The 27603-nt window shown below is 39.0% G+C and overlaps 2 protein-coding genes across 2 annotated transcripts; both read left to right on the top strand.

The window, feature by feature from the left end:
- Positions 1-11013: 11013 nt before the first annotated feature.
- On the top strand, positions 11014-14307 carry LOC128513996 (free fatty acid receptor 2-like). Its single transcript, XM_053487606.1, has 2 exons — positions 11014-11141; positions 12997-14307. The coding sequence occupies exon 2, from the start codon at positions 13020-13022 to the stop codon at positions 13983-13985; it is 966 nt and encodes a 321-aa protein (XP_053343581.1). The 5' UTR covers positions 11014-11141; positions 12997-13019; the 3' UTR covers positions 13986-14307.
- A 5500-nt stretch (positions 14308-19807) lies between these two features.
- On the top strand, positions 19808-26134 carry LOC128513994 (free fatty acid receptor 3). The gene is made up of 2 exons (XM_053487603.1): positions 19808-19891; positions 24917-26134. The coding sequence occupies exon 2, from the start codon at positions 24977-24979 to the stop codon at positions 25955-25957; it is 981 nt and encodes a 326-aa protein (XP_053343578.1). The 5' UTR covers positions 19808-19891; positions 24917-24976; the 3' UTR covers positions 25958-26134.
- The last annotated feature ends 1469 nt before the right edge of the window (positions 26135-27603 follow it).

Here is a 27603-nt window from a genome sequence, read left to right as displayed (position 1 = left end):
AAGTACAGTAAGCAAACAGAGTTCTTATGACTCTACTCTTCAGAGCTTTTAAATATAATTCCAGATAATTGCAGATAATGAGATAATTATACACAACAAACATATATACACATGTGTTAAGGGGCATGCTAATCAATTATTCAATTAAAGAAGCTTACTGATGCTGATAAACAACAGCTAAAAATGTCCAGCAAAAATTACAGGATATTAATTATATATATCTTCAGCTTTAACAACTTTTTGATGTCTACACTGATGTTTAGGAGATATTCCCAAGTTCCGCACCAAAGGCAGCATGATGGCTTCGTGGTTAGGACTGTGGCTTCGCACCTCTATGGTTGAGAGTTTGATTTCTGCCTTGGATCTTTATGTGTGGAGTTTGCATGTTCTCCACATGCTTGGTAGGTTTTCTCTCAAAGTCCAAAAACATACAGATTAGTTTACCAGGTTGGCACCCTGTTCATAGTTTACCCCATGACCCTAAACAGAATAAGTGGTATGGAAGATAAATGATGAGGGCTGAGAAGTTGAACGAACATGTTCACCTGTGGCTTCAGTAATTTCTGAAAATATTAATCTATGCTTTTTTGGCCACTTGTTGTTTGTCCAACATTTCTCTATTAAAGATCAACCCAAATCTTTAAATGCAGATGCTACTGTATAGTAGTATCCATCATCTTTAAAAGGGATTATAGAAGGGATATCTGTAATATCTGATTATGATAAATATTTTGGAAATATAACGGTATTCAAAAGTCTTCAAGTTAAGATAATTTAATAGCTTGTTTTTTAGCTGCGTCAGTAAATTTTATTTTAAATAAGCTGTTAAGCATACCTAATAAAGCAGAACTTTGGATTGTAAGTAACTTGCTTTGTGAGTGTTTTGCAAGACAAGCAAACATTTTTTTATACATTTTAACTTGATAAACCAGTGAGTTCTACGGTGGCAAGTGCAAAACAAAATAACAAAACAACAAATTCAAAACCAAATTAACAAAATGGAAAACAAAATAACTAATATCTGACTGGCCGAGAAGTGCAATACAAATTAACAAAACGGAAAACAAATTAAAAACCAAATAACAAAACCTAAAACTATTTTTTTTTGTTTTGTTGTTTTGTTTTTGTTTTTGTTATTTTGTTTTCGGATTTGTTCATTTGGTTTTGAATTTGTTAATTTGTTTCCAGTTTTGTTAATTTGTATTGCACTTCTCGGCCAGTCCGATACAAACCGGAAAAGGTAGGTATAGATTGCGAATGAAATGCTTACCGCTAATTGGACGAGACATCTGTCACTCAAGATATACAGGAACTACTGTTGTAGTGGTAGATTTGTGTGTGTATGAATGTGCAAACATTATTGTGGTTTCAAATATGGCGTACTTACGGTGGCCCTGAAGTCAGTTTTGTTAATTTTTTTGCACTTCACGGCAATCATAGTTTAAATTGAAGCAGAACACACAAGAAACAAAGATAAAGAAACAAGTTCCTACTTCCTGTATATCTTGAGTGACAGATGTCTCGTCCAATCAGTGGTAAGCATTTCATTCGCAAACTTTACCTACCTTTTCCGGTTTGTATCGGACTGGCCGAGAAGTGCAATAAAATAAAAAAAACTGGAAACAAATGAACAAATTCAAAACCAAATTAACAAATCCGAAAACAAAATAACAAAACCAAAAACAAAACAACAAAACTCCCCCCCTCCAAAAAAAAAAATAGTTTGGGTTTTGTTATTTGTTTTTTAATTTGTTTTTTAATTTTGTTAATTTGTATTGCACTTCTCGGCCAGTCAGATATTAGTTATTTTGCTTTCTGTTTTGTTAATTTGCTTTTAAATTTGTTATTTTGTTTTGGGTTTTGTTATTTTGTTTTCAGTTTTGTTAATTTGTTTTTCACTTCAGGGCCACCGTAGAGTTCCCTTTCAAAAGCTACACTCGGAGGGCGATCTCCACACTTTTTGCCTGAGTGTTTGGGTAATAGTCCTCCAAGAGCTCCAAGGGATCTCGCCCTCTCTTCCGATCTGGAAGTCTCTCCTTCCACTTCACAAGCACACTCCGGTGCTTCTTGTGAGTGTGTAGAAGAGACTCGTTCTCTTGCTTCTGTAGAAATGGAAGTAGCTACCTCAGAACGCTCCTCTAAGGAAGATAGAGAGTATGAGGAGCTGCTTGAAGTTAGAACGCGTGCAGTCGAGCAGTTGCACACTGATTGGCTACAGGAGCAAGCCTTCCCCAAACGTTCAAAATTAGACGACATATTTCTGTTGTGTGGCCAGGAGATGGAGCCACAACACCGCTCTAGCCCCCTTTTTGACGACCTCCACAACGAATTAACTCGTTCTTGGAACAAGCCTTATTCATCCCGTATTTTTGTCGACTTCGTTTTATGCGAATATCGTTGATGCAAAAGCACAAGGTTGATGCCCCAGATAGAAGAAGTGCTAGCGGGCTATCTCTCTCCCGGGACATCATCCTCACTAAAAAAGCCAACACTTCCTTCCAAGCCTTGCAGAACAACTTCTACCCTGGTAGGAAAGGATTTTCCAGCAGCAGGTCAGGTCGGCGCTTCTTTGCACACCATGGCGGTCTTGCAGGCGTATCAGGCTGATCTGCTAAAGGATTTGAGCACGAACAGCACTGTGAATGAGATAGCAACTTGTCCCTTCGCGCGACCAAGCAGACGGCCCGTGCTATCGGCCGTTCTATGGCTTCCCTTGTGTCCGCAGAGAGGCACCTGTGGTTGAATTTGACAGGCATTAAGAATAAGGATCGAACATTCCTCCTTGATGCACCTGTCTCACCTTCCGGGCTGTCCAGCGACGCTGTTAATTCCGTTGTCACTAGGTTTCGGGAGGCTAGGCTATATGAACAGGCTTTTGGGAAATTTCTCCCCGCCGTGCTTAATAGTCAAGACTGTCGGCCACCCAGTCTCGACCAGCTCTGATTTTCGCCAGACGGGAGGCACAGAAGGAAAGTGTCAGCAGCCGGGCACCCCCTTGTAAGTACTGGGGTACGGCTCGCCGCCCCTCACAAGCCGCCTCAAAGAAATCAGACCGCCGCACTGTCTTCTTTTCAAAGAAGAAGTCCTGAAGCTTATGCGCCCAGGACCGTGGGGGTGACCCCCCACCAGGGGAGGGGCGTGTAACATTCTTACCTATAAGAAGGTGCCCTCCGTGTCGGTGTTCAGTTTTCGCCGCCTTTGGTGTTTTGGACAACACCAGTCTCCAACAGCATGTTAGTCCTTCTGTCATATCCTGCTGTACTCCAGGATGCTGAACCACTAACACCCCCCCCCCTCCCCCGTGCAGCCGAAGTGCTAAGACTTGTGCCCCTTTCAAAGAAATTGGCAGCGTGGAAGCTACTGCCAGGCATATCTCCCTGGGTGTTAAAGACTGTAGAAAAAGGCTACAGGATTTAGTTTGCACATTGCCCTCCACGTTTCAATGGCGTGGTCATTACTTTTATGATACCGGAAAGTGTGCATCTGCTGACTCTTGAACTGCAGGCGTTGCTGGAGAAAGGGGCCATAGAACAGGTCCCCCTTCCAGACATGCTTCCAGGCTATTACAGTCGTTGTTTCTTAGTCTTTAAGAAAAACAGGGGGCTGTGTCCAATCCTAGATCTTCGCGGGCTGAACCGCTATCTCAAAAAGTACAGATTCAAAATGTTGACTGTCAAAATTATTGTTTTACAAATCCAACCAAGGAATTGGTTTGTGACAATAGATCTGAAGGACGCATATTTTCACATAGAAATTTTGCGTTGAGACTCAACGCTACGAAAAGCGTTCTCTTTTAGGCTCAGAGGACAACATACTTGGGTGTCACATGGGACTCAATTGTCTCAAAGCAGCTTCACAAAAATGAAATAATTTTTTAGAAAAGATAATATTTGGAAGTGTGTATGTGTGAGAAAAATGTGTCTAGATAATAATGAGATGAATGAATGATGAATGAAATGTCTCTGATGAGCAAGCCAAGGGTGACGGCGACAGTGGCAAGGAAAAACTCCCTGAGATGGCAATAGGAAGAAACCTTGAGAGGAACCAGACTCAATCAGGGAACCCATCCTCATTTGGGTGATAACAGATAGAAATAACATCATGTGTGTTGTGCAGGTGAAAGTTCAATATAACAGAAGTTATTTAAATTAACATGGAGTCCAGTTCAGCACCGGGAATCAGTAGGCAGATGGAGAGAATTAGCGTAGTTAGAATTCAGGATAGGTGTACTGGAGTATGAGGTTATGGGATGAGGTACGTGTATGCCAGATTAAAGAGATGCATCTTAAGTCTACTTTTGAATTGGAAAACCGTGTCTGCTCCCCGAACACCGTCTGGAAGGCTATTCCAAAGCTTTGGAGCTAAATATGAAAATGCCCTACCCCCTTTTGTAGATTTTAAAATTCTGGGAACTAACAAAAGTCTGGAGTTTTGTGATCTTAAGGAGCGTGGTGTATTTTAGCGTATCAGAAGACTGGTTAGGTATGTGGGTGGTTTAAGGCCTTGTATTTAAGTAATACTATTTTGTAATTAATTCTAAACTGAACAGGTAGCCAGTGCAGCGATGATAATATTGGGGTTATATGATCATATTTTCTGGATCTAGTGAGAACCCTGACGGCTGCATTTTGGACTAACTGAAGCTTGTTTATAGAGGATGCAGGACAACCACCTAGTAATGCATTACAATAGTCCAGTCTGGAGGTCATGAATGCATGAACTAGCTTTTTTGCATCAGATATGACTAAGATGCTCCTAAGTTTGGCAATATATTTAAGATGCAAAAAGACTGTTTTTGTGATATTGGAAATATGATTTTCAAAGGACAAGTTACTGTCTAATATTACGCCCAGGTCTTTTACTTTTGAGCTAGTAGTAACAGTACATCCTTCTAAACGCAGGCTAAATTGTAAAAGCTGTTGTGTGCTGGTTTTAGGACTGATAAGTAATATCTCCATCTTATCTGAATTTAGTAAAAGAAAGTTATTAGTCATCCAATCTTTTATGTCCTGGACACACTCAGTTAATCTAGACAACTTGGGTATTTTATCTGGTTTTGTTAGAATATATAATTGGGTATTATCAGCATAACAATGGAAACTAATCCCATGTCTTCTAATGATGTTACTCAAGGGAAGCATGTATATTGAGAACAGCAGAGGTCCTAAAACTGACCCTTGTGGGACCCCATATTTCACTGGCATTACACCAGACGGTTCTCCATTCAGATCAACAAAATGGTATCGATCAGACAGGTATGATCTAAACCATTTTAATGCCTGCCCCTGGATACCTATATGATTTTGTAGGCGATCTATGAGAATATTATGATCTATAGTGTTGAATGCAGCACTAAGATCAAGTAAGACTAGTATTAAGATGCAGTCTTGGTATGAAGCTTAAAGTCGTTTGCAATCTTAACTAGTGCAGTTTCTGTACTATGATGGGGTCTAAAACCTGACTGAAATTCCTCAAGGATGTTGTTTTCCTGCAAGAATGTGCATATTTGAGCTGATACTACTTTTTCTAATATTTTTGATATGAACGGAAGGTTTGAAATCAGTCTGTACTTTGTTATTTCATTCGCGTCCAAATTAATTTTTTTAAGAAGCGGCTTAATAACTGCCAACTTGAAAGGTCTCGAGGAAAGAAACGGAAAGGACTCGATCATTATGCGGGCACAGCTGTCCCCCGCTCCTATCGAATCCATTCTTAACGCCCTGAAGGAAATCAGAGAGTGACTGTACATTACTTTTAAAAATGTTTAGGCCTCATGGCAGCTGCATCCACGGTGATACCTTTGGGCCTTCTGCACATGTGAGCTTTTCAGTTGTGGCTAAGAGCCAGGGGATTTCATGCAAGGGCTAATCCCCAAAGGCAAATAAGGGTTACGCGCAAAGGAATTCGTACCCTTTCTATGTGGTTCGACTAACAACAGACGCTTCCCTTACCGGCTGGGGTGTGGTCTTGGATGGCTGCGCTTGCGCCACTTGAACAAGCTAGCGCACCAGGTTCTGCTTTGGGCACAGGACAAGTTCCTGTGCTTCAGGGCAATTTACATTCTGGGGCACATGAATGTGGGAGCAGACTTACTGTCCAGACAAGCTGTGACACACAGGGAATGGAGAATGAAGATTCTTTGCAGCAAAGGTGGACCTCTTTGCCTCCCAAGAGACAGCACAATGTCCCCTCTACTACTCTCTGACTCGTCCAGCTCCCCTGGGTCTGGACGCCATGGCCCATACAGTATGTGGCCCAAATTACGCCTTTATGCGTTTCCTCCGATAGATCTGCTCCCGGGAGTCCTGGCATGCCTTTTGAACCACTAGAGTCAGCGCCTGTCAGGTTTCTGACCCTTAAGATGTTTTTTCTGATGGCCATTACCTCTTTGAAGAGGATTGGAGATCTGCACGCGTTGTCAGTCTCCCCATCCTGCCCAGACTTTGCCCCTGGGCTAGTCAGGGCTATTTGGATCCTCACCCGAACTATCTTCCGAAAGTTGCATTCTCAACCATGCACCCTGTTGTTCTTGAAGCCTTCTGTCCTCCGCCTTTTACAGCTCAGGAGCAGGAGAGACTTCACTTACTGTGTCCAGTACGTGCTCTTCAGATTTACGCCCACCGCACCAGCCAGTGGCGTAAGTCAAAACAGCTTTTTTATGCTATGGGGGCTGCAACTGGGGGGTGGCCACCACTACACAGACCTTGTCACACTTGGTGAGAGTTGCTATTGCCCTCTCCCATGAGGTGCGTGGGGTCTTTAGGAATTTGGGCTCATTCAACCAGGGGGATTGCCTCAATTATTGCGCTGGCAAGAGGTATTCCCCTGCAGCAAGTGTGTGACGCGACAGGTTGGTCCTCTCCGCACACATTTGTTAGATTTTATAGCCTGAATGTTTATGCTACTCCGGGCTCACGGGTCCCCGAGTCAGCCTCCCAGAGATAGTTCTGAGACCTCCTCGGCCTTGTGCGCACACGCTACACAACCTTGTAAGTTCCGCTTCCGCGGAGATGGAAACTATCACTTCAGAGCGCTCCTCTAATAATGAGGGAGCGTATTAGTTGTTATTAGAGGTGGTAACGCGCGGACAAACGCATACGCCTCAGATCGCCGTTAAAATTTTTTTATTAATTCCCCAAACACTCAAGTTAGACGACAGGTTTCTGTCGGGCATCAATGATGGCCCCTCCCCTTCTTGGCGACCTCCATGAGTGCTATTGACATTGATTTGTTCCAATGTCATTGATGGAAGCGCGGTCCTTTATGATGATGCCCCAGATTAAAGAGATGCTTGCAGGCTATCTCTCTCCTGGGAGCTCATCCTCCAGGAGCAGCAGCCTCCAGCGAAATGTTAGGTGTTTGGTTCCTTCCTGCCACATTTCAGGACGCCGAACATCTAACCCCCGTCTAATCTTACATATCATGGGTGTTACATGGGATTTCATTCCATTCTCAATACCCTAAAGGAGATCAAGCTAGGCCAGAAAGTACCTTTTACTACTTTCAGAGAGTGTTAGGTCTTATGGCAGCTTTTGGTTTCCACGGTGATACCCTTGGACCTTCTGCACATGAGACTGCTCCAGTTGTGGCTAAAAGCCAGGGGATTTCATCCAAGGGCCCCATTCCCTAAAGCAATAAGGGTTAAGCGCTGAGCGCTTCGTACCCTTTCTATGTGGTTCAGACCCCGGTCTTTGACTCTGGGTCCCACTCTAGGTCTGTGTTGTCGTCGCAGATTGTTAACAACAGACGCCTGTGGTCAGGTCTTAGATGGCCGTCCAGCCCAAGGGATCTAAAGAGGTCATCTTCTCGCGTGGCACATCAATTGCCTTGAAATGATGATTCTATTTCTGCTCCTGAAATACTCCCTCCAGCAGCTGAGAGGCTGCCATGTCCTAATGCGGGTGGAGAAAGCCCTGGCTCTATAATTCCAGGGCATCCGTATTCTGAAATACATAGACGACTGGCTGATTCTGGCTCAGTCTTAGCAGCTAGCGCTTCGACATCGAGATGTCATCCTAGCTCACTCTGATTCTTAGGATTGAGATTTAACACCACGGAAAGTGTTCTCTTTCCTGCTCAAGTACGACATATTATGGGTGTCACATGGGATTTGCCCGCAATGCCAAAAAAGCATGGATTAATATTTTACACATCACACTGGACTTCAAGCAACTTGCAGTGTGTGCCTCTCCATTCTTCCTTCAGACTCTGGGTCCTTTGTTTCCAAATGAGATGCAAAAGTTGCTCTCATCAGAAAAGAAGACTTTGGACCACTGAGCAATGGATCAGTTTTTTTTTTCTTTAGCCCAGGCAAGACATTTCTGATGTTATTTGTTGTTTAGAAGCGGTTTGACAAAAGGAATGCGACATTTGAAGCCCATGTTCCAGATCTGTCTATGTGTGGTGGCTCTTGATGCACTGACTCCAGCCTCAGTCCGCTCCTTGTGAAAGTCCCCAACACTTGGACTTTTCCTGACAATCCTCTCCAGGCTGCAGTTATCCCTGCTGCTTGTGCACATTTTTATTCCCCACATTTTTACCTTCCGCATAACTTTCTATTATTGTGCTTTGATACAGCACTTTGGGAAGTCCAACTGTTTTTGCAATAGCCTTTTGAGGCTCACCCTCCTTATGGAGGATGTCAATGATGGTTTTCTGCACAACTGTTAGGTCAGCAGTCTTTCCCATGATTGTGCTTCGTACCGAACCAGACTGATAGACCATTTAAAGGCTTAGGAACCCTTTATGGGTGTTATGGCTTTATTAGCTGATTAGAGTGGGACACTTTGAGCTAAAAATATTGAACCTTTTCACAATATTCTAGTTTTCTGAGATTGTGGATTTGGGGTTTTCATGAGCTGTAAGCCATGATCATCGTAATTATGACAAATCCAGGCCTGAACTATCTTTCTTTGCATGTAAGGAGTCTATCTCATATATTAGTTTCACCTTTTAAGTTGCATTACTGAAATAAATGAACTTTTTGCACAATATTAAAATTTTTCGAGTGTTACCGATATATACCGTAGTATGAATTTTTGAAAAGGCACATGTGTGGCAGTTATTTTTAACTATTTTCAATTTCCTAAACGCCCCAAAACTCCTGACTGTCAAAATGCTAATTTAAGAAATTGCACTCTTCTTTCAGTTCCAAAATTTGCTGATTGATTTTCATTTTTTAAATTTGTTCCACAACCTAAAAATATTCATATAAAAAGAATTAATACAAAATGTAAAATAAAACAAATTAACCTGCACTTTACCTTTGAAAAGAGAAAGGAGAGAAGGAGCCACTATGTGGGATGACTTTCACACACACATGGACAGACACATGGGCGTACACACACACATGCGCGCGCACGCGCGCGCACACACACACACACACCATTGTGTGTTGTGTGCTTCTGTGTATAATGACTTTAACACACACACACACCAATGTACTAATAGAGTCTCTCAGTCACACAAGCGTGCATGCACGCAAACGCACACACACACACACACACACACACACACACACACACACACACACAGAAAAATGGGCATACACACACCATATGGGCATAAACAGCCATAAAGTACCTTTGAATCTTAAATCAGAGAGTAGGGGAAAAGGAAGTGGTTACTGTGTAGGACAAATTTCACACACACACACGCACACGCACACACACTCATTTCTTGCTTTGCACAGTTTTTTACTTACACAAGTGTGCATGCCCACAAACACACACACGAACACAAATTAACACACAAACACAAGTTACAAAATGCTTTATGTGCACTCGTGGTCACAGTGTTATAGTAAACAGTATATTTTGATTATACAAGTGACGCAAGCGCACTGAGACGAACATGGAAGACAATTATCCACAATACTGCTCGTATTTCAAGATCTTGCTAATTTACAGAGTTACAATTTATTAAAAAAAAATTCTTGTCCTGCAAAATACACTCGCAGACCAAGGTACTTGCAATCCAAGGTTCTACTGTACTTATATATTGCCAAGCCCTCCTGGAAAATGAAATCATCATCTCCATAAAGCTGTTCTGCATAAAGTGTTCTAAAACTTTCTGGTAGATGGCTTTGCTGACCTTCGACCTGATAAAACACCTCAACACCAGCAGATGAAAGCTCCACACTTCACCACTGTCTGTGCAAACTTTACAGTCGACCACAAGCAGCTTGGATTCTGTGCCTCTCCTCCCTTTTTCTAGACTCTGGGACCTTGATTTCCAAATGCAATGCAAAATTTTGTTTCATTTGTACTTCAATAGGACTTCGGCCCACTGAACAACAGTCCAGCCTGTTTTTTTTTACTTAGCCCAGGTAAGATGCTTCTGGCGTTGTCTCTGGTTCATGTGTACTCTTTCATTATCAATTCTTTAGGACCTGGTATAACACCATTAAATTTCTTAACACTTGCTATTGAAAGGTTATTATGTCGCAAACACTTTATTATTGCCTGTAGAGTACTTTTATGTCCTTACGATTTCTGTAATTATTAATGGCTCGATTTTGTGTTACTACACATGAAAAATTAACCGAATTGGTACCAACTGCAACAGGAGCCGATTTCAAGTCGGCAGCGGTTGCTAGCAAATTTGACTGAATGGAATGGGTGTATTAGTATTATTTAATTTATTATAGTAATATTTAATATAACATAATATATTTACCAATGGTGGAAGATGTCTTAGTGCATTAACTTTGTTATTGTACTTAAATAGATATTTTACGTACAGTATCTGTACTTTACTTAAGTAGTTTTACTGTATTAGCACAAACTTTTTAGTTTTACTTCACTACACACTATAAACCAATATTTATAATTTTTATTTCACTTCATTTCTGCACAGTGTTGAGTTACAGTACATAACAAGAGTGTTGTGTTGTGCTTGGAGGAGTAAGATTTGCATTTACTTTTGCCTGACTGCATGATTTGCTCTCCCTAAACATGTAGAAAGAGCAGTCATCAGACTGTGGATACTCAGTTGAAAAATCAGACGCTGTACTCTGGAGTGTTAAAGCGGATGTAACTGCTTCCTTTTTTAGTGTGTCAATATTGGGCAAGCATTATAAAAAGCACTCAAGTTGTGTTGGACCCATCTGAGCACGAATAACTTCATACAGAATAACAAAGGTAAGGAGATTGTGGGTTTGTGCATCAAACTCCGTGCTATGTCTAATTGCTTAATGTTTTTTTTTTTTTTTTTAAATCACAAAATTTTTTATCTTTTTCTGAAATACTTCTTTCACTGAAATAATAAAACTTATTTTACTTTAACTTACAAATCCTCAAAAAAATATATATATAAGTTGCTCTGGATAAGGGTGTCTGCCAAATACTTAAATGTATAGTTTGTCAAATCAGTGGAAAAACACCTTAATCATGCGTGCATGTACTAGCTTTACTTAAGGAGAACTATTGGTGCATTCGTAATATTATTTTCTGTAATTTCTTGATACAAAATCATTCAAATACTTCATCCATTATAATCTCTATATTGACAGAACCTCTGGATGCAATCCTAAGGAAAATAAGTAGAAGGTGTAATGCATGAGAGCACATTCTAGTTAATAGTAATGATGTTAAACCCATGCCTTACCTTTCAGCTTACCTGAGACAAATGTTTAAAATGAAGTGTTTAGTAAAGTGTTAACATCTTGTTAAAAAAAAAAGTAGCATAACTCTATTGTCATGCTACATGACGGGGTAGGAATCTTTACATTTTTGACAATATTATTCAACATTTTGTTCACCCTGGAAGTGTTTTTCTTTTTCCGCTAAAGAAGCTTACTATGGTAATAAACTTTAATCGCTTAATTTCAGCAGCTTAAATAATTGATGTTCAATAGTTTAATAGTCACATGTTGGGTAGCACATCTCATCATTAATGAAATATTTAGTATTACAACTATCTAAAAAAAAAATCTATTACTACACACACATAATGTTTCACTCTTCGAAGGTTTCTCTGGGCGAACCCTTAAATATGACCCTACAACAGAGCACAACTCTTACCCCTTTTTCAAGTTAAATAGGTTAACTTATTTAAGAAGAACCAATACCAATATAACTAAGCATTTAAAGGACCTGCTTCCTAAAACAACTCTTTTCTCGCGAGCTAGGAACCCTTAAGAATCTATTTAAGGAATGCCTTTCGAGGAATGAGTAAGTGTGTATAAAACGTTGTCAGAGATCTTTTTAACATCTTATTTGGATCCCATTGGAGATTAAGAACCTTAAAGAACCAGCGCAAAGGGTAATAGATATAGGGATCTTTTGACCAATAATTGCCACACAACTTTCTGCACAGCAAGGCATGAAGACTATTTAGTAAAATCACACAATGTTCCTTGAAACAGTTTAGATAAAATGTAAATCCTTGATTCCTTGACACATTCTAGGATATTCTCAGGATCCACCAGATGAAGGTGGGCCAGTATACACTGAACATATGGAGTGTTCATGACATGATAAAAGATTTCTTGGCTTTCAAAAACATGTTATACTGATTGGGAAACACTTTGTTGGATGTTCCTACATCGAACCTTTAAGGAATTGAAAGCCCTGACTGTGATGGTGTAATGATGTTATTTCTAAAGTGTGTAAATGGAGCTTAATGGTTTATATAGACTGAGCTCTGGCAGCGCGAGGGCTTTTTCTAAAAGTAAGCCTCTTGTGGAATTCTGAGCTGCTTTTGAATGAAGGGCAACTCTTCTTTTCAGTAAATACACGTCTTTAGCTTGAGAGTTTTGCTAATTGGTTGTCATTCAGCATCTGAGAGTTTTCTCTCTTGTTTAGGGAAAGAAAACTAATTTAGCAGTTTTGGCTGGAAGTAATACTGTACTGTGTTAGTAACTATAAAAATAGAGCTACTGTAGCAATAAATAGAACTGCTCTTCAAGCAAAAGTCATGGCACTTGTTAACTGAAATGGTGATTTAAAGAGAACAACACTATAAACATCAAAATTTAAATGTTTCTTATTACAGGAAGATTGCATTAAAAGCCAACCATGGCATGGACAGTACATCTAAGAAATTTGGTCCTGGCGGTGAATGGTATCACACTGATCATCGGCCTTCCTGCCAACCTGGTGGCTCTCTACACCTTCATTCAAAAAGTGAGGCATCGACCTACGCCCATTGACGTGCTCTTGCTCAGCCTTACAATATCGGACCTGATCTTTCTCATCATCCTTCCATTCCGCATGGTAGAAGCTGACAACATGAAATGGACTCTGCCGGAGTTCCTCTGTCCTTTTACGGGATTCTTCTTTTACACAACCATTTATAACAGCACCTTTCTCTTAACGGCTATCAGTGTGGAGCGCTATCTGGGAGTGGCCTTTCCAATCAAGTACAAATTCAAGCGACATCCTCGATATGCATGGATTGCCTGTGCCATATTCTGGGTGGTTTCCATGGCTCATTGCAGTATTGTCTACATTGAGTATTATAGTGAAGAAAATGTCACAAACAAACAGGCCTGCTATGCTGAGTTTAGCGATGAACAATTGAAAATTCTTTTGCCTGTCCGTTTGGAATTGTTTGCTGTGCTGTTCTGTACACCTTTCTTCATCTGCTGCTTCTGCTACGTAAAATTCATCCACATTCTCTCCCGCTTACCCAACCTTAAACCTAAGAAGCGTTCCAGGGCCATCGGGCTTGCCCTAGCCACCCTCTTAGTCTTTATCATCTGCTTCATGCCTTACAATGTGTCCCATGTTGTGGGTTTCATTACAAATAAGAGTCCTGAATGGAGAGTGTATGCCCTGCTCCCCAGCACCCTGAATGCCTGTTTGGACCCTCTGATTTTTTATTTCTCATCTTCAGCAGTTCGAGCAACTATAAAAAAGTTGACACATAGATCCAAAAAGCTAATATGTCCTTCCTGTTGTGAGAAATTGCTTAACTGTCCCCAGTTGAGCTGTATTGCACGTGAAGAAAGCACACAGAGTTCTAATGACTCTACTCTCTAGAGATTACAAATTTAATTGCAGCTAATTGCAGAAAAGTAGATAATTGTATATACACATATGCTAGCAAATTTTAAGGGTTAAATGAACCAATAATTTAAATAAAGTAGCTTACTTATGCTGATAAACAGCTAAGAATGTCCAACAGCCAAACAGCCAGGCTATAAATTATATATATATATCTTCAGCTTCAATGGTTCTTCGATGTCTATGGCGATGTCTTGAAGATATTCCCAAGCTGACAATGTTTATAACGAAACAGCATGACAGTGGATAGCTCTTTTATGGATAGCACTCTGGATACTCAATAAATGTGAATACTGTCTCTTGTCTTTTGATCAGAATAGCTTTTTTTAGGCAAACACTGTGGAATGTAATGAACAATAAAAGCAGAAACAGTGAATGTAGAAATACTGTAAAACTGGAATTTTTTTTTTATATCATCAACTTTTTTATTTACAATTCCTTTTTTTTGGGTTACTGTTGTTCGTATTTTAAGCAACCAAGCTTCATTATACATTTTAAAATTTAGTAGTTTGCCCTCCTTTCGTTTTTATGATACTAAATGTCTGCTGCACTATTACTGGTTAACAAGTGTTAATATTTTTAATCCACTTTTTCTTTAGGATTTTCCCCTTTGTAACCCCCCCAATCATTAGCACAGGTTTTATGCCAGATGCCCGTCATGCTGCAACCTACCCATTTCTCCAGACTTGGGACTGGCATAGAGATAGCCCTGAATCTCAGTGCTGGGTATTGTAGGCATGGGGTCAAAGGCCTTGCCCAATGGCTTAACAGTGGCAACCTGTTAGTAGCAGTGCTCAAACCCAAACCCTGCTACCAGAAACCCAGAGCTTAAACAATCTGGCCTCTCTGACTTTATCTACAAAACATTTAACGTGGGTTGTCCCTCTGATAAACTCATTCTTGAATGCCCTGCATACATGGATGGATAAAATTCATCAATACTTCTCTTTTGAGGAAGAAATCTATCAATCAATCTTTTATGAAAAAGAAAGAAAATGAACTTATATATTATTATTATTATTATTATTATTATTAGTAGTAGTAGTAGTAGTATAATAATAATACAATATGTAAACTCTATTGTTTATTTTATTGTTTAAAATAAATAGTAATTTAAGTAATTGCAAAATATTATGCCTATTATATATTATGTATATTTCTGAATTTTTAAAAATAAATTGCAATATGTTAAAGAATGAACATGCTATCTCATATATATTAAATAAAAAAACATTTTAATTAAAGCAACCTGCTAGGTATTGGGCCCATGTGTTATTATTATTTTTTTTTCTATTTTACTGATGACTATAATTGTTGTTAAAATTTGTTAAATTTAACAATTTGGATGAGTAATGGCATTTCTACAACTATGGCTAGAATTGTAGATTGTTTAGATTGTAAATTCCAGCATACTGTAGAGTGCCAGAGGTTGTTGAGCAAGAAACTTCAAAGAGAATGTGCTTAGGTACAGTACTGTACAGAGTTGTGGCATTGGAAATAAGGAATGTACAGTATTTAAATGTATTCTGTTTGAAACTACTGCTGTAGATCAATAAAGTTTATCTATTTATTGAGGTCTTTAGTAATGGCTCAGAAAAATCTGGATAAAATCTGGATAAATGCAGAATTGAGTCTAGGTAGCTAGGGTTTTTTGAGCTTGCTGGGTCAGTAAATTTAAATTTACACAAGCTGTTAACATAACTAATAATCTCATCATGCATACATAAAAAAAATTGATACTGCACTCCATCTCCCAGACCACGGACATTTCACCGCTCCCGGGATTTCTCAGAGGCTCTAGCATATTGATGACAGCTTTCTCTCCAACACAATTCACACAGAATATCCAGCAAATTGAGTTTTTGAGAAGAGTGAGAGAGTGAGTGTGCATACTGAATCATCCCTCTTTGCGCTAAAGGAACGTATCAGTTACCTAGTGGACATGGCTTAATGTTTAAATCTCTCTCTCTTACCCCGTTACCCACAGAAAAAAAAAACACCAAGAGCCACAAAACCCTTGAAATGAAGATAACACTGCATATATAGTTTATTTTTTTTACCTTTATGCTTTTTTTTTTTAAATGTGTTGCATTTATGAAATCAATGAACTGTTACAGAACTCTGAAACTTCAAACTCTGTTGTAGGGTCTGATGACTTCGCATCAGTGTTCCGAATGGTGGAGTTTTGTCAAAGGAAGTTCCCTCCACATTCATGCAAACGGAGCAGGGAGTAGGGAGCACCCTGTGAAGTAGAATTCAGAATGGAATACAACTCGGGGCTCGAAAAGTTCAATAATTCGCGTGCCTGCGGGTGTCGCACATCGATGGTTGTGATGCATATTTTGTGAGACAAAAATTTATACACGTTTTTTCATTTTTTTATGTTACAGGATCACCATAATCTTCAAATTTAGAACTTACATTTAAAAAAAAAACTAACAAACTAAAATAAATTAAATATTAATAAAATATTAATTAAATTCTAATTTTCCAAAGCCACAGGAAGCCACATGCGCCTCCAAAACCACCCTTTGCCGACCCCTGCCCTATAAGATAAGGTCAAACGTTCTGTATACTCAGTTAAAGTTTATTAGAATACTAAAAAGACACCATGAGTTGACTTTTTTTTAAAAGGGAGTCCCCTTGTTGTGAGTCGCTCTATATATTTGGATTTATCCCAAGCCCGGCAACTTCAGGATACATTGTTTGAACCACTGGGTGCACATGGTCTTCCAAGATGGGTCGTTAGTCCTTGGCAGTGACGCACACATCTAGCACAAGTATTGGGCCTAAAGTAAAAGCAATGATATTGCAGCCCAAACCATCACGGTTCCAGCCCCATGCTTCACTCTGGGCATGCAACAGTCTGGGTGGTACGCTTCTTTGCGTTAAGCGTTAAGATGCACATTTAATTCAGCTGTAGTTTTATGTTTTTTGGATACAATCCAGGTTAGCACCCGGACATCCCTTTTAGACAGCTTCCTCTTGCATCCACAGTTACTCGTGTTGGATGTGGTTCGTTCTTCTTGGTGGTATGCTGACATTTCCCTGGATACCGTGGCTCTTGATACATCACAAGAGCCAGACTTGCTTTTGCTCAGTATTTGAAGCAAAACTCTGGTATTACTTTGCTAATTAATCCTTCCTACTCTGCAATTAATTAAGATTGGCCACCAGACTGGTCAAATGTAACCATGAAACCTAAGTTTAAAATATAGAGAAATGTGTTTATATACAGTAGTTTACTATGGTTCACTATGGTAAACTATACTATGTACCATTATATACTAAAATATTTTCATGCTACTTCAGACATTACCATGAAAGTCCCTAGGACTTCATCGAGTGCCATGCTAGTACCCAAGAAGTATAGTACCATGGTATTCAACAATTTATAGTATATTAAGCTTTAGGGGTACCATAACAGATAAAAGGCCAAAGTTGAGCATACTATATAAAGCTATATTTCCGTTTTGGTACATAAACATGTAGTACATATTTTTTTTAAAAGCATCCTGTTTCATAGTGCAATGTACAGTGTTTGATAGTACAATATGACAGTATATGATTAAACCATGTACCATACTATATTACATGTACCATTGTATCAAATTATGTACCTTGGTAGAACCAAACAGTAGAACTGTCAAAAGCATAGTTACCTATACCATGGTGAAATCTCTTAAGGATGGTGTGCAAACATTTTGAGATAACTGACAAAAATTATAGCTGGTGATGGGGCTAGCTAGCATGAGCATGGAGTCTCCTAAATACATTTAAAAAATCTTATATTAATACTGAAAGTTACCCTAGTTTACCTACTGTACTGTAGCTAGGAAGCAATGCTTAATGCTTAGTGAGAGGAAGAAAACCAACCATAAAACTGCATACAAATAGTTAGTATTCATTTCAGTGTTTCCGTTTCTCATTTAGAGATGGATCAAGAAACCTAACCATGATCTTCTTATTCCAAGTCTCTAACTTTAAAATTCTATTTTCAAGCTTTCTACAAACACATGGAGACCTAATGCATTTTTTTCCCACAATATGTAACATTAGAATTCAGAATATATCTGAATGTTTGAAGAGACACACGTGTGGGACAGTTATTTTCAATATTTCCTAAATTACACTTTTTTGGAACGTGAAGCACAATTTTATTTGCTTGTGGTCACAGCTGGTGTCACACAATAAAATATTTTTATCTCCCACTGCCAAAATGCTAATTTAAGAAATTACACTCTTGCTTCCATTCCAAAATGTGCTGATTGATTTTTATTTTTAATTTTGTTTCAGATTTATATTGTTTACTTTGTTTAAAAAAAATAAAATAAGGATTAAACATACAAAAATGATCTACATTTTGGCTGTAAAATTAATTTTAATTAACTTTTAGAAAAAAAATAATCAGGCACAAGGTGGCGTACACCCTGGACAGGGTGCCAATCCATTGCAGGGAACACATGCACACATTCACACACTACGGCCAATTTGGGAACACCAGTTGGCCTAATCTACCTGTCTTTGGACTGTGAGAGGAAACTGGAGTACCCTGAGGAAACCCAACAAAAAACAGGACGAACACACAAGCACAGAGAACCAACTGACTCTTGGGGTGCGCGGTAACAGTGCTAACCCCTGTGCCACCGTGCTGCCAACACATGCTGCTCAATAATTTATAAAACATAAAGAAACCCTGCTGTTATAGAAAAATAACCAACTCCAACATACAGTAGTAACATGAACTCTTCCATTGTTACGTCTTGATTAGTTTCCTATAACCTCACATCACCAAGTGTTTTTATTACTTTAAAACCATGTTATAAAATGATCAAACCTCAGCCTCATGGGTCTAAACAAAGACTTAAGGTGAAGACCTTCCTTAAACCTTCATTTCCTGAATCATTTATCCGGGAAGCGTGTTGGTATCCGAGCTGCAGATTATTCAGAAACACCTCTATTTTCCACGTAGGGATTTTCCAGAGCTTGAGCTACTGAATAAGATATAAACCTTTCACTCGGTGGAAAAAATTCAGCGTGCTATCAGGGACGTTTACACACACATTGTGCAGTGAGCGGATAGAAGATGCGGAGACAGCTCGGTGCTGTGGAAAGGGGCAAGCTGGAGAGAGAGATTTGGGCAACAGAGGGGGTAGTGTGGATTAATTAAATCAATCACACACTCACACACGCACACATCAAATAAGAGCCAGATTGTCTGTAGCTGCATACCTTTCACGTAACACACACAGACACACTACAGTACAGAACTGCCTGTAGCGCTAGACTTTCCCACAACACACACCTTCATCCCTTCTGTCCCTGTCCCTTCCTCTCTCTCCCCTAATCAAGACACACACCTAAAGGTGCATGAACCGTGATAAGAACCAGCCTCCCTGAAGCTGCTCACACACTCATCCTTGTCCTCCCTGTCTCACTTTCCTAATCAAGACACACCTGAAGTTCCAGATAAGAGCCGGGCTGTCTGTAACTACTGACCCGTACGCACACTCACACACCCTGTTCTCACAGACACAATAACATACGGCAGGGAGAGTATCCACTGAGAGCTGATAGAGAGTTTGGGTGGCTCAGGCTTATTAATTTTCCATGATCAAATTTTGAGAGCAAACATTAAGGCGAGGAAGCAGGCTGCAGATAGACCCTCACCTCCAATCAAAAGCAAACCATGTCAACATGACCATCTACCGCTCGCCAGCACTGAGATAAGCACCACTCCTCCTTTTCTTTCCCCCCCGTCACAGTACTGAGAGCAGACCACAGCACTGAAGGAGTATTAGATCACTCTTAATTTTTCTGCCTTTTGCAATCTGGTATCTTTTTCGTCCACAAGGCGGGAATGCACATGAAGAAGTCGGAAGGTAATGCCAGCACTTTTATAAATAGAAAGAGCTGATTAATTTTTTTTTTTTTTTCCTGGAGAGGGAGTTAAGTGTGAGGCACAATTTAGTGTCATGCATTGTTCCTGTTCATAAAGAAAAGTAGTAAACTTTTAGACTTAAACTTTGAGGTATCCTGAGTGGATGGTTTCTCTTTGGTATAAAATTGAACATATTATTATTATTATTATTATTATTATTATTATTATTATTATTATTATTATTATTATTATTATTAATTATTATTATTATTATTATTATTATTATTATTATTATTATATTATATTTGTGTCCAATATTTGTTTTTATTAGCCTTTTAATTAGAATTTCATTGCTGTGAAAAGAAGCAAGCAAAAAACAAGCAAGCAAAAAGAAAATTAAATGACATTTTAAACTTTATGTCACCTTTTTTCCTGAAGAAGCTTAAATCAAATGTACAACCCCTTAAGCGTCCTTCTGAAGGATGCCTTGAAGGTTCTACTGTACAGTCGAAGTACTTCCCCTTTACCTATGGTTAAATGACCATTCTATCTTAATTATAGAATCTATATTAATTAAACTACATGAAATATATTAATTCAATGACATTTAACCCAAGTTCTACATTTGTCCCTGAAAAAAAAGAACCATGAAAGATTCTGATAACCATTGCGAACTGTACAAGCATACTTTAAACTATTTTTTCCTTTGGGACTGTATGATTCCTTAACAACAAACAGTACAATTTGTTGTAATTAATTTGACATATTAATTACACTGCATTCAAAGCAACCGACTCGTGCTACATTCTCGAAACAATAGTGAATTGTCGCAGTTGAAGGTCTCCCACTGCGCTACAGAACGTTTACATAGATGCCACTACTGACAAGAGCAATGTGCACAGATAGATGAAGAAGTTTAAGGATGGAGAAACCAGCATTGAAGACAAAACCATGCAGTGAGAGACCATCATCTGTGACAAAAGGGGGTTTCTCAAAGAGGATTCAAAAGTTAGGTTTGACGTGTCACAAATGCATGGAGACAATATTAAGTAGTATCGTGTGTACTGTAGATAAAAAGTTGCTACAGTAAGAGTTGCTATTGGAACATCCCACTGTATGTCAGTTAATAAAAAAAAAGTTATGCCCACTTTTGCAATACTTTCAATACGGCTCTTGAATGTAAATTGGACAAAAAAATTTATAATGGTAAAGACAAACAAACAAACAATTATTATGTATGCACATTACAAACTTCATTTTTTAAAGTTAAACAGATCTAATATCAATATGTAAAAGCTGCACAATTTTGTTTGAGTGTAAGGCCTTTTTCACACGGGCATTAAAATCAAGTGTTTTTCTTGCGTTCATAGCGTCCGGTGAGCGCGGATCAAACGGCGAGTGTTTTCTACACATAGGAGTCAATGAGAGTGTTCACACGGGCTTTGGTGACGTGCGTTTGTCCGGCTGCGCGTTTATACGGCATTTAAAAAACGTTGCATGCAGCTTTTTCTTGGCGTTCAAAACCCAACGAACGCAAGGAAACCGCTTCTAGTTCGTTTTCTTCGCGTTCATTTTTACGCTTCGGAGGGACGGATATATCCCATAATCCTACATGCTGTCGGAAATGCGGAAAAGGGCAAAATAAAAAAAATCAATTGTTGAAAAACTTAACTTAATCTCTTCTTAAACCACAAAAAACTTTACCGACGTTGTGCAGTCAGAGAGTGAACCCAGTAGCGGTGGGCTTTCATATCCAGTTCCCGACACACTGCCCCCACAGGTTAACACACAAACTACAGTTTGGGCTGCAGGCTGACGTTAGACAGAGACGAACGAACGCCGGTGTAGAAGTCAATCAAGCGCCACTACAAAACACAACATAAAAGTCTAAGACGTTCAAAGCGCGTTCGTTTATCCAAGAACTTAACGCCCGTGTGAACAAGGCTTAAAACCCTGCAAGTGTTGATTCTATATCAGACTCTTTTTAAAAGCTATACACTCATAATTATACTGAGCCAATTAAACACCTTATTAATTAAGCTGCATTTAAACAAATGCAAATAATTCAGCTTCTCTGAGGGAACCCTTAAAGGTTCTGCTCTTTAATATGCAAGTATTTCTTCAATACTTAGACTAACCGTCCCTCCAAAAAATAAAAAAACCTCCTACCAGTTGTGTTAACTAATGTCATGCAGTTAGAACTTACTACACCTAGTAACTCAGTGTCAGTATCTATCCAGTGATGTAAACTTTAAAGCACTTTTTGTAGGTCTGCCAAATGCCTAAATGTAAATGCAAATCTAAATGTGTTCTTATCTAAAAATATTCTAAATTAGATATATTTAGGGAGTCATAAACCCTTAATTACACACAAAACTATTGACAAATGATTGACTTTATTAATAATATAACACGTCATTTTTATATACATAAAACATAATTATTAATTTATTTAGCATTTAGAACTTTACAAAGGTCTGTTTCCCAGTCTGGGTTCAGAACTAGAACCTTTGGAAAGATATGAACCCTAGTTATACAAAGACAAATATCTGATAAATGTAGCCTAAATGTGTAATTAATTACATTTATTACATGAATTAATATTAAAAATACAATTTAAAGCGATGTCTTTAACCTTAATTTATGGAGCTAGAGTGAACAGATGATGTCCATCTGAATGAACCCATGAAGGTTCTTTGCAAAGCCAAATACAAAAAAAAAATTCTTTATTAGAAAGAGTTCTAAGCTAGAGCCTTTGCTACAAACCTTTAATTTTTACAAGGAACCATTTAAAATCCAAGTAATTGTCATTTAAAGCAATTTATTTAGCCACTATTCTAAGAAGCAAAAAGGTTATTGATTTGTCCTGCTGAGAACACCTTAGAAGTTTTTCTCTATCAGAGAGGGCTTCAAAGTAGATAGTTTTAGGAAGCCATAATGCAATTGCTAAACTCGTTACTATATTAATTACTTTGATTTAGTTCAAGCAACTTGTGTATATAAAAAGATCAAATGTAGGACCCCTGGCTATTTTAACTTTAGTTTTTAATTAAATGGCATTTCAGCTAAAAAGCCAAAACTAAAACCTAAAAGTGCCCTGTGATCTATTGGCACCCTGTCCATGGTGTACCCTGCCCTGCGTAAGAAAATCAAGCAGCCAGAATGCGTAATCTGAGTTACACTTTAGTTTGAAAGTTAGCAGACACACAATAAAATTATGACTTACTAATTTAAAAAAAGTAAAGAATCCATATACAGTAGGACTCTGCAAAAAAAAAAAAAAAAAAAATATATATATATATATATATATATATATATATATATATATTTATTTATTTATTTATTTATTTTTTGGCAACAATGGAATTTTTTGAAGTAAAAATAGTCTTGGAAAAAGTCATGACATTTTGGCATGTTCAGTAAGTGGAAGGGGAAGTATTTCAGTGAGTGAAAGGGTATGGTTCCTTGCCCATCTTGGGTAAGAACTTTTCCTAAATGTGCGCATATAAAATGTTTTAAAAAATGTTAAGCCCACGTTTATTTATATAACATGCTTAGATGCAAATTTTAGAGTTTAAATTAGTATTTTTGCAAAATAGCCCTGACAATTAAGCATAAACTGTATTCATTGCATGCTTACTGTGGAATGTACTGTATATCGCAATAAATATTATCGCTTATATTACAGATTACAACTTACTGGCAGCTGAATAAGTGTTTATTGCTCTGTAAAATTTTCTCTGTAACTCAGGCTTAGCAGACAGAACTTCAGGATCTCAGCTGTTTGCTTTAATGCAGTGAAACACTATGAAGCAATCCTAACCCAGAAACGTGGCATTGTTCCAACACTCAGCTATGACACATAGTGGGATGTGTCATAACAACCAAGTGGCTTGTTATGACATACTCAACTTTTTCTCCACAGCAAAATTACAATCATAGACTTACAACGAAGGTGGTATAACAAAAGGAAAAAGCAAAGTAAATAAAGCATCACACGTTGTTCTGGTATTCAAGTATTTATTTTACTGTAGGTCTGTGTGGCTTAGCCAATGTTTCTATCAGTATTACCCTGTATTCAAAGCTGATCATTTATTTCCTACTTATGTATGTGACACTGAGGCACAGTTTCCATGACCAGAGCAAACAGCTAAGCAACAGAGCAACAAACAGTATTTCAATTGAACTTGGTCAATTCTATGCACATTAAGAAAGTTGCAAATTTGGCTCAGACTATTCTTTAGACCAATCCTGTGGTGCATGTGGTCTGACATGTCAAAATAACATGTTGAATACAGTACGTGCTCCATTATGCATTTAGTTCACAAAAAATGGAAGCTCAACTTTTATACACCTACTGTACACTCTTGGTGTTCAAAAACCATGTACTGTATAGAGACATTACAATGCAAATACAATGCTATCTGGGTGTTGCTTTTTCCATTCAGCATTCAATGAGATTACGACCAATGTATCCTGTGTTGGTCTCCGTCTTCCTCGGGGCGCTCTCCATGCTCCATCTTAGCATTGTCTACATCATGCCATACTACAACCCAGCTGGGACAGGGTCACCGTCTATGAACCTACTGTATAAGAGTTTACAGATGTTCGATTTCTACAAACAATTCTTTAGACCAATCCTGTGGTGCATGTGGTCTGACATGTCCAAGTGACATGTTCAAAACTTGTTTCTTTATGCAGTTAGTTCCCATTTATTGTTTGATATATATATATATATATATATATATATCCACTTTATTGGTGGATTTGCAAGCTCTACATGTACCTTAACCTTTTTGCATTGTTTTTTGCATTATACAATAATTATAAATAATTATAAAATATATATATATTGCCCTCATGTCTGTTCCTTATCAAGCTCCTGAAGCAAATGTGTACATATCCATTTTTTCTTCTTCCCTTCCCTCCCTTTTTTCTTCTCTTCCCTTACGAAAACATTCACACTTTCTTCAACTGTTCAAAATATCCCACACTTAATACTGCTCTCCGTTTTTGTGTTTTTCAGAATTGACTAAAAAAATGAGGTAAGGCCTCCTGGCAAATACATTTTTCCAACAAGCAAGCCATGCAGGACTGCAAGACCATTCTTTGCCTTTCAGTCTACATCATCACCTTCGTCACAGGCTTCCCCTGCAACATTCTGGCCTTCTACACGTTCAGCTGTAAGGTGTGGAGAAAGCCAGTGCCCATTGACATCCTCCTGCTCAACCTGACAGTCTCCGACCTGCTATTCCTTCTCTTTCTGCCGTTTAAGATGCAAGAAGTGGTCGACGGCATGCACTGGGACATGCCGTACTTCCTGTGCCCACTATCTGGCTTCGTCTTCTACATGACCATCTACAACAGTGCGTTTTTTCTCACTGCAGTAAGTGTTGAGCGATATCTGGGTGTAGCTTTCCCCATTCAGCATTCGATGAGACGACGACCCATATATGCCGTGATGGCCTCAGTCTTCCTCTGGGCGCTCTCCATGCTCCACCTTAGCATTGTCTACGTCGTGCCATACTACAACCCAGCTGGGACAGGGCCACCGTCTAGGAATGTGTGTTATGAAGAGTTTACAGATGCCCAGCTGCGAATTCTGCTGCCTGTACGCTTGGAGCTGTGCATCGTGCTCTTCTGCATCCCGCTGCTCATCTGCACTTTCTGCTACATCAACTTCATTTGCATCCTGTCGCGTTTGCCAAACATTGGCAGACGGAGGAAGCTTCGAGCCATTGGACTTGCCTTGGGCACGCTGCTGGTGTTCGCTCTGTGCTTTGGACCCTACAACGTCTCGCACGTGGTCGGATTCATCACCAGACGCAGCCCTGAATGGAGGGACAAGGCGCTGCTACTCAGCACTTTCAATGCCTGCCTGGATCCACTCATCTTTTACCTGTCGTCGGCAGCCGTCCGGAGCATGTTGGCATCAGTGGCGCAGGGTGTGTGGCACAAAATAAAGGCAGGTTGTCTTTATGTTTTTTTCTGCTGGAGGCTGAGAAACAACGAGCACGAAAGCACTAAAACCACATTTCCAATTCCGGCCGAGATTAACATTCTTTGACAGAAATTGTTGGTGAGAACAGGATTCCAGAATCCTTCCGGGAATAACGATGCAAGCATTTCATCTGAATTTTCTTTTTATCCCCAAAGGAACAATTATACGGCGCATGGAATAGCTGGGGATTTGTAACTTAGCTCAAAAAGACACTAAGATGACACTTCAGGCAGCAAAATCCGCTCTTTGGAGGTTATATATATTTCTGTTAACCAAATTGTGATGTTATATAGAAAAGAGAACTTTAGTGAAGTGAGCGGACCAAACAGCATTATGGGATTTGAACATAAAATCTGATCCACCACAGGTCTTCTTGCAGTGTATTTCGACATGTCTGCATGGCTTCATATATGTACTGCCCATATGCTTTCTCCATAGAGTAAGGGCGAGGCGTCACACAGAAGATTTATGAGTCCTTGGTACCAGAAGAAAGACATCATATACGACCCACTGTGTACACACGACAGCCATATATTGAGTGTTTGCAAACAGAAGGCCTGTGGTTTATGAAGGTCTGGCCTTGGATATGTTTTCTTGTCCTTGCTTCTTCAACCGGAATTAAAGACACGCACCGCGCCGGACATATTGAACGGTGGGCGAAAAAAAAAAGGATCCTTCACCTGGACTGTTCATTATGATTGGGTGGAGATTAAGCACAGAGTCACAGTTTGTTCAGCGTAGAGATAAAGGATCTGCAATACTTGGGTCAATAGAACTCACTCTTTCACCTATTCCATGTTAATATTATCAGCTTATTTGGTTCTGGGAAAAACGAACAATAGGTGATGGACTGGGAGTTAACAGCAGACGTTTATTCGAGAGATAAAAAGGGAAGATAGAGCAAACACACATGCACACACACAGACACAGACCCAGGCACACGCACATATTCCAGCTTTCAATATGAACACATTTTTACCTTCATTTCAGGAAATGACAAAACATCTAAACGTTTCATACCTCAACACAGGAAAACAATAAAAAGCAAAGAAAGAAATAAAAATAAAACCTTGTTTTTAATGAAATTTCTTAAATCTTACAACCGCAAAGTCTGATTATCTTGTCAACCCTACCGCAAAGGGCAATTCATCAGGCCCAGACTGAAATTAGCTGTCATTACTTAACGTGTTTATTGGAGAACCATGAGGAGTATATTGCTTATTGTAATGTCTGCCGTCCGTTTCCGGCCTCTACGGCATCGTAAAATTTTTATAGTATATTTGCCTCTTGCTCATAACCGTCTCGAATCTCCCTACAGGATACTGGTGCATGAGTTATGATTTATGACCCTAATAAATATTTGGATAAGGTTATTGTTTTTGATTGCTAATCTTGGGCTATGTGTGTGTCTATGTTTGTGTGTGTGTGTGCGTGTGTGTAAATGTACTCCAATAAGCATGTGTGGCGAGAAACAAATGCACAGTTGCTTTGGTTTTGTGCCTCATCAAGTTTGATACACAGTGAACAAGTTATTTATAATTTATCATCTGCAGCCTGTTAGCAAACATAAGATGGCCAATTTTTTTTCCGAAGGTAAATACCCAGGGAGTGATGGAACTGAACACAGATTACGGTTTGTCACAATATATGGCTATTCTAATAAATTTGACCTGTTGTTGACCTCCTGTTTACCATGAACTGTATTCACACCA

This window comes from Clarias gariepinus, chromosome 26, assembly GCF_024256425.1.
Source record: "Clarias gariepinus isolate MV-2021 ecotype Netherlands chromosome 26, CGAR_prim_01v2, whole genome shotgun sequence".
In the NCBI taxonomy this organism is placed as follows: Eukaryota; Metazoa; Chordata; class Actinopteri; order Siluriformes; family Clariidae; genus Clarias; species Clarias gariepinus.
Note: the sequence above shows the minus strand (reverse complement) of the source record. Positions and strands in the feature narration are given on the sequence as shown.

What these genes read in the sequence shown, in the direction of transcription:
- LOC128513996 (XM_053487606.1), top strand. Translation starts at nt 13,020, where the DNA reads ATGGCATGGACAGTACATCTAAGAAATTTGGTCCTGGCGGTGAATGGT.
- LOC128513994 (XM_053487603.1), top strand. Translation starts at nt 24,977, where the DNA reads ATGCAGGACTGCAAGACCATTCTTTGCCTTTCAGTCTACATCATCACC.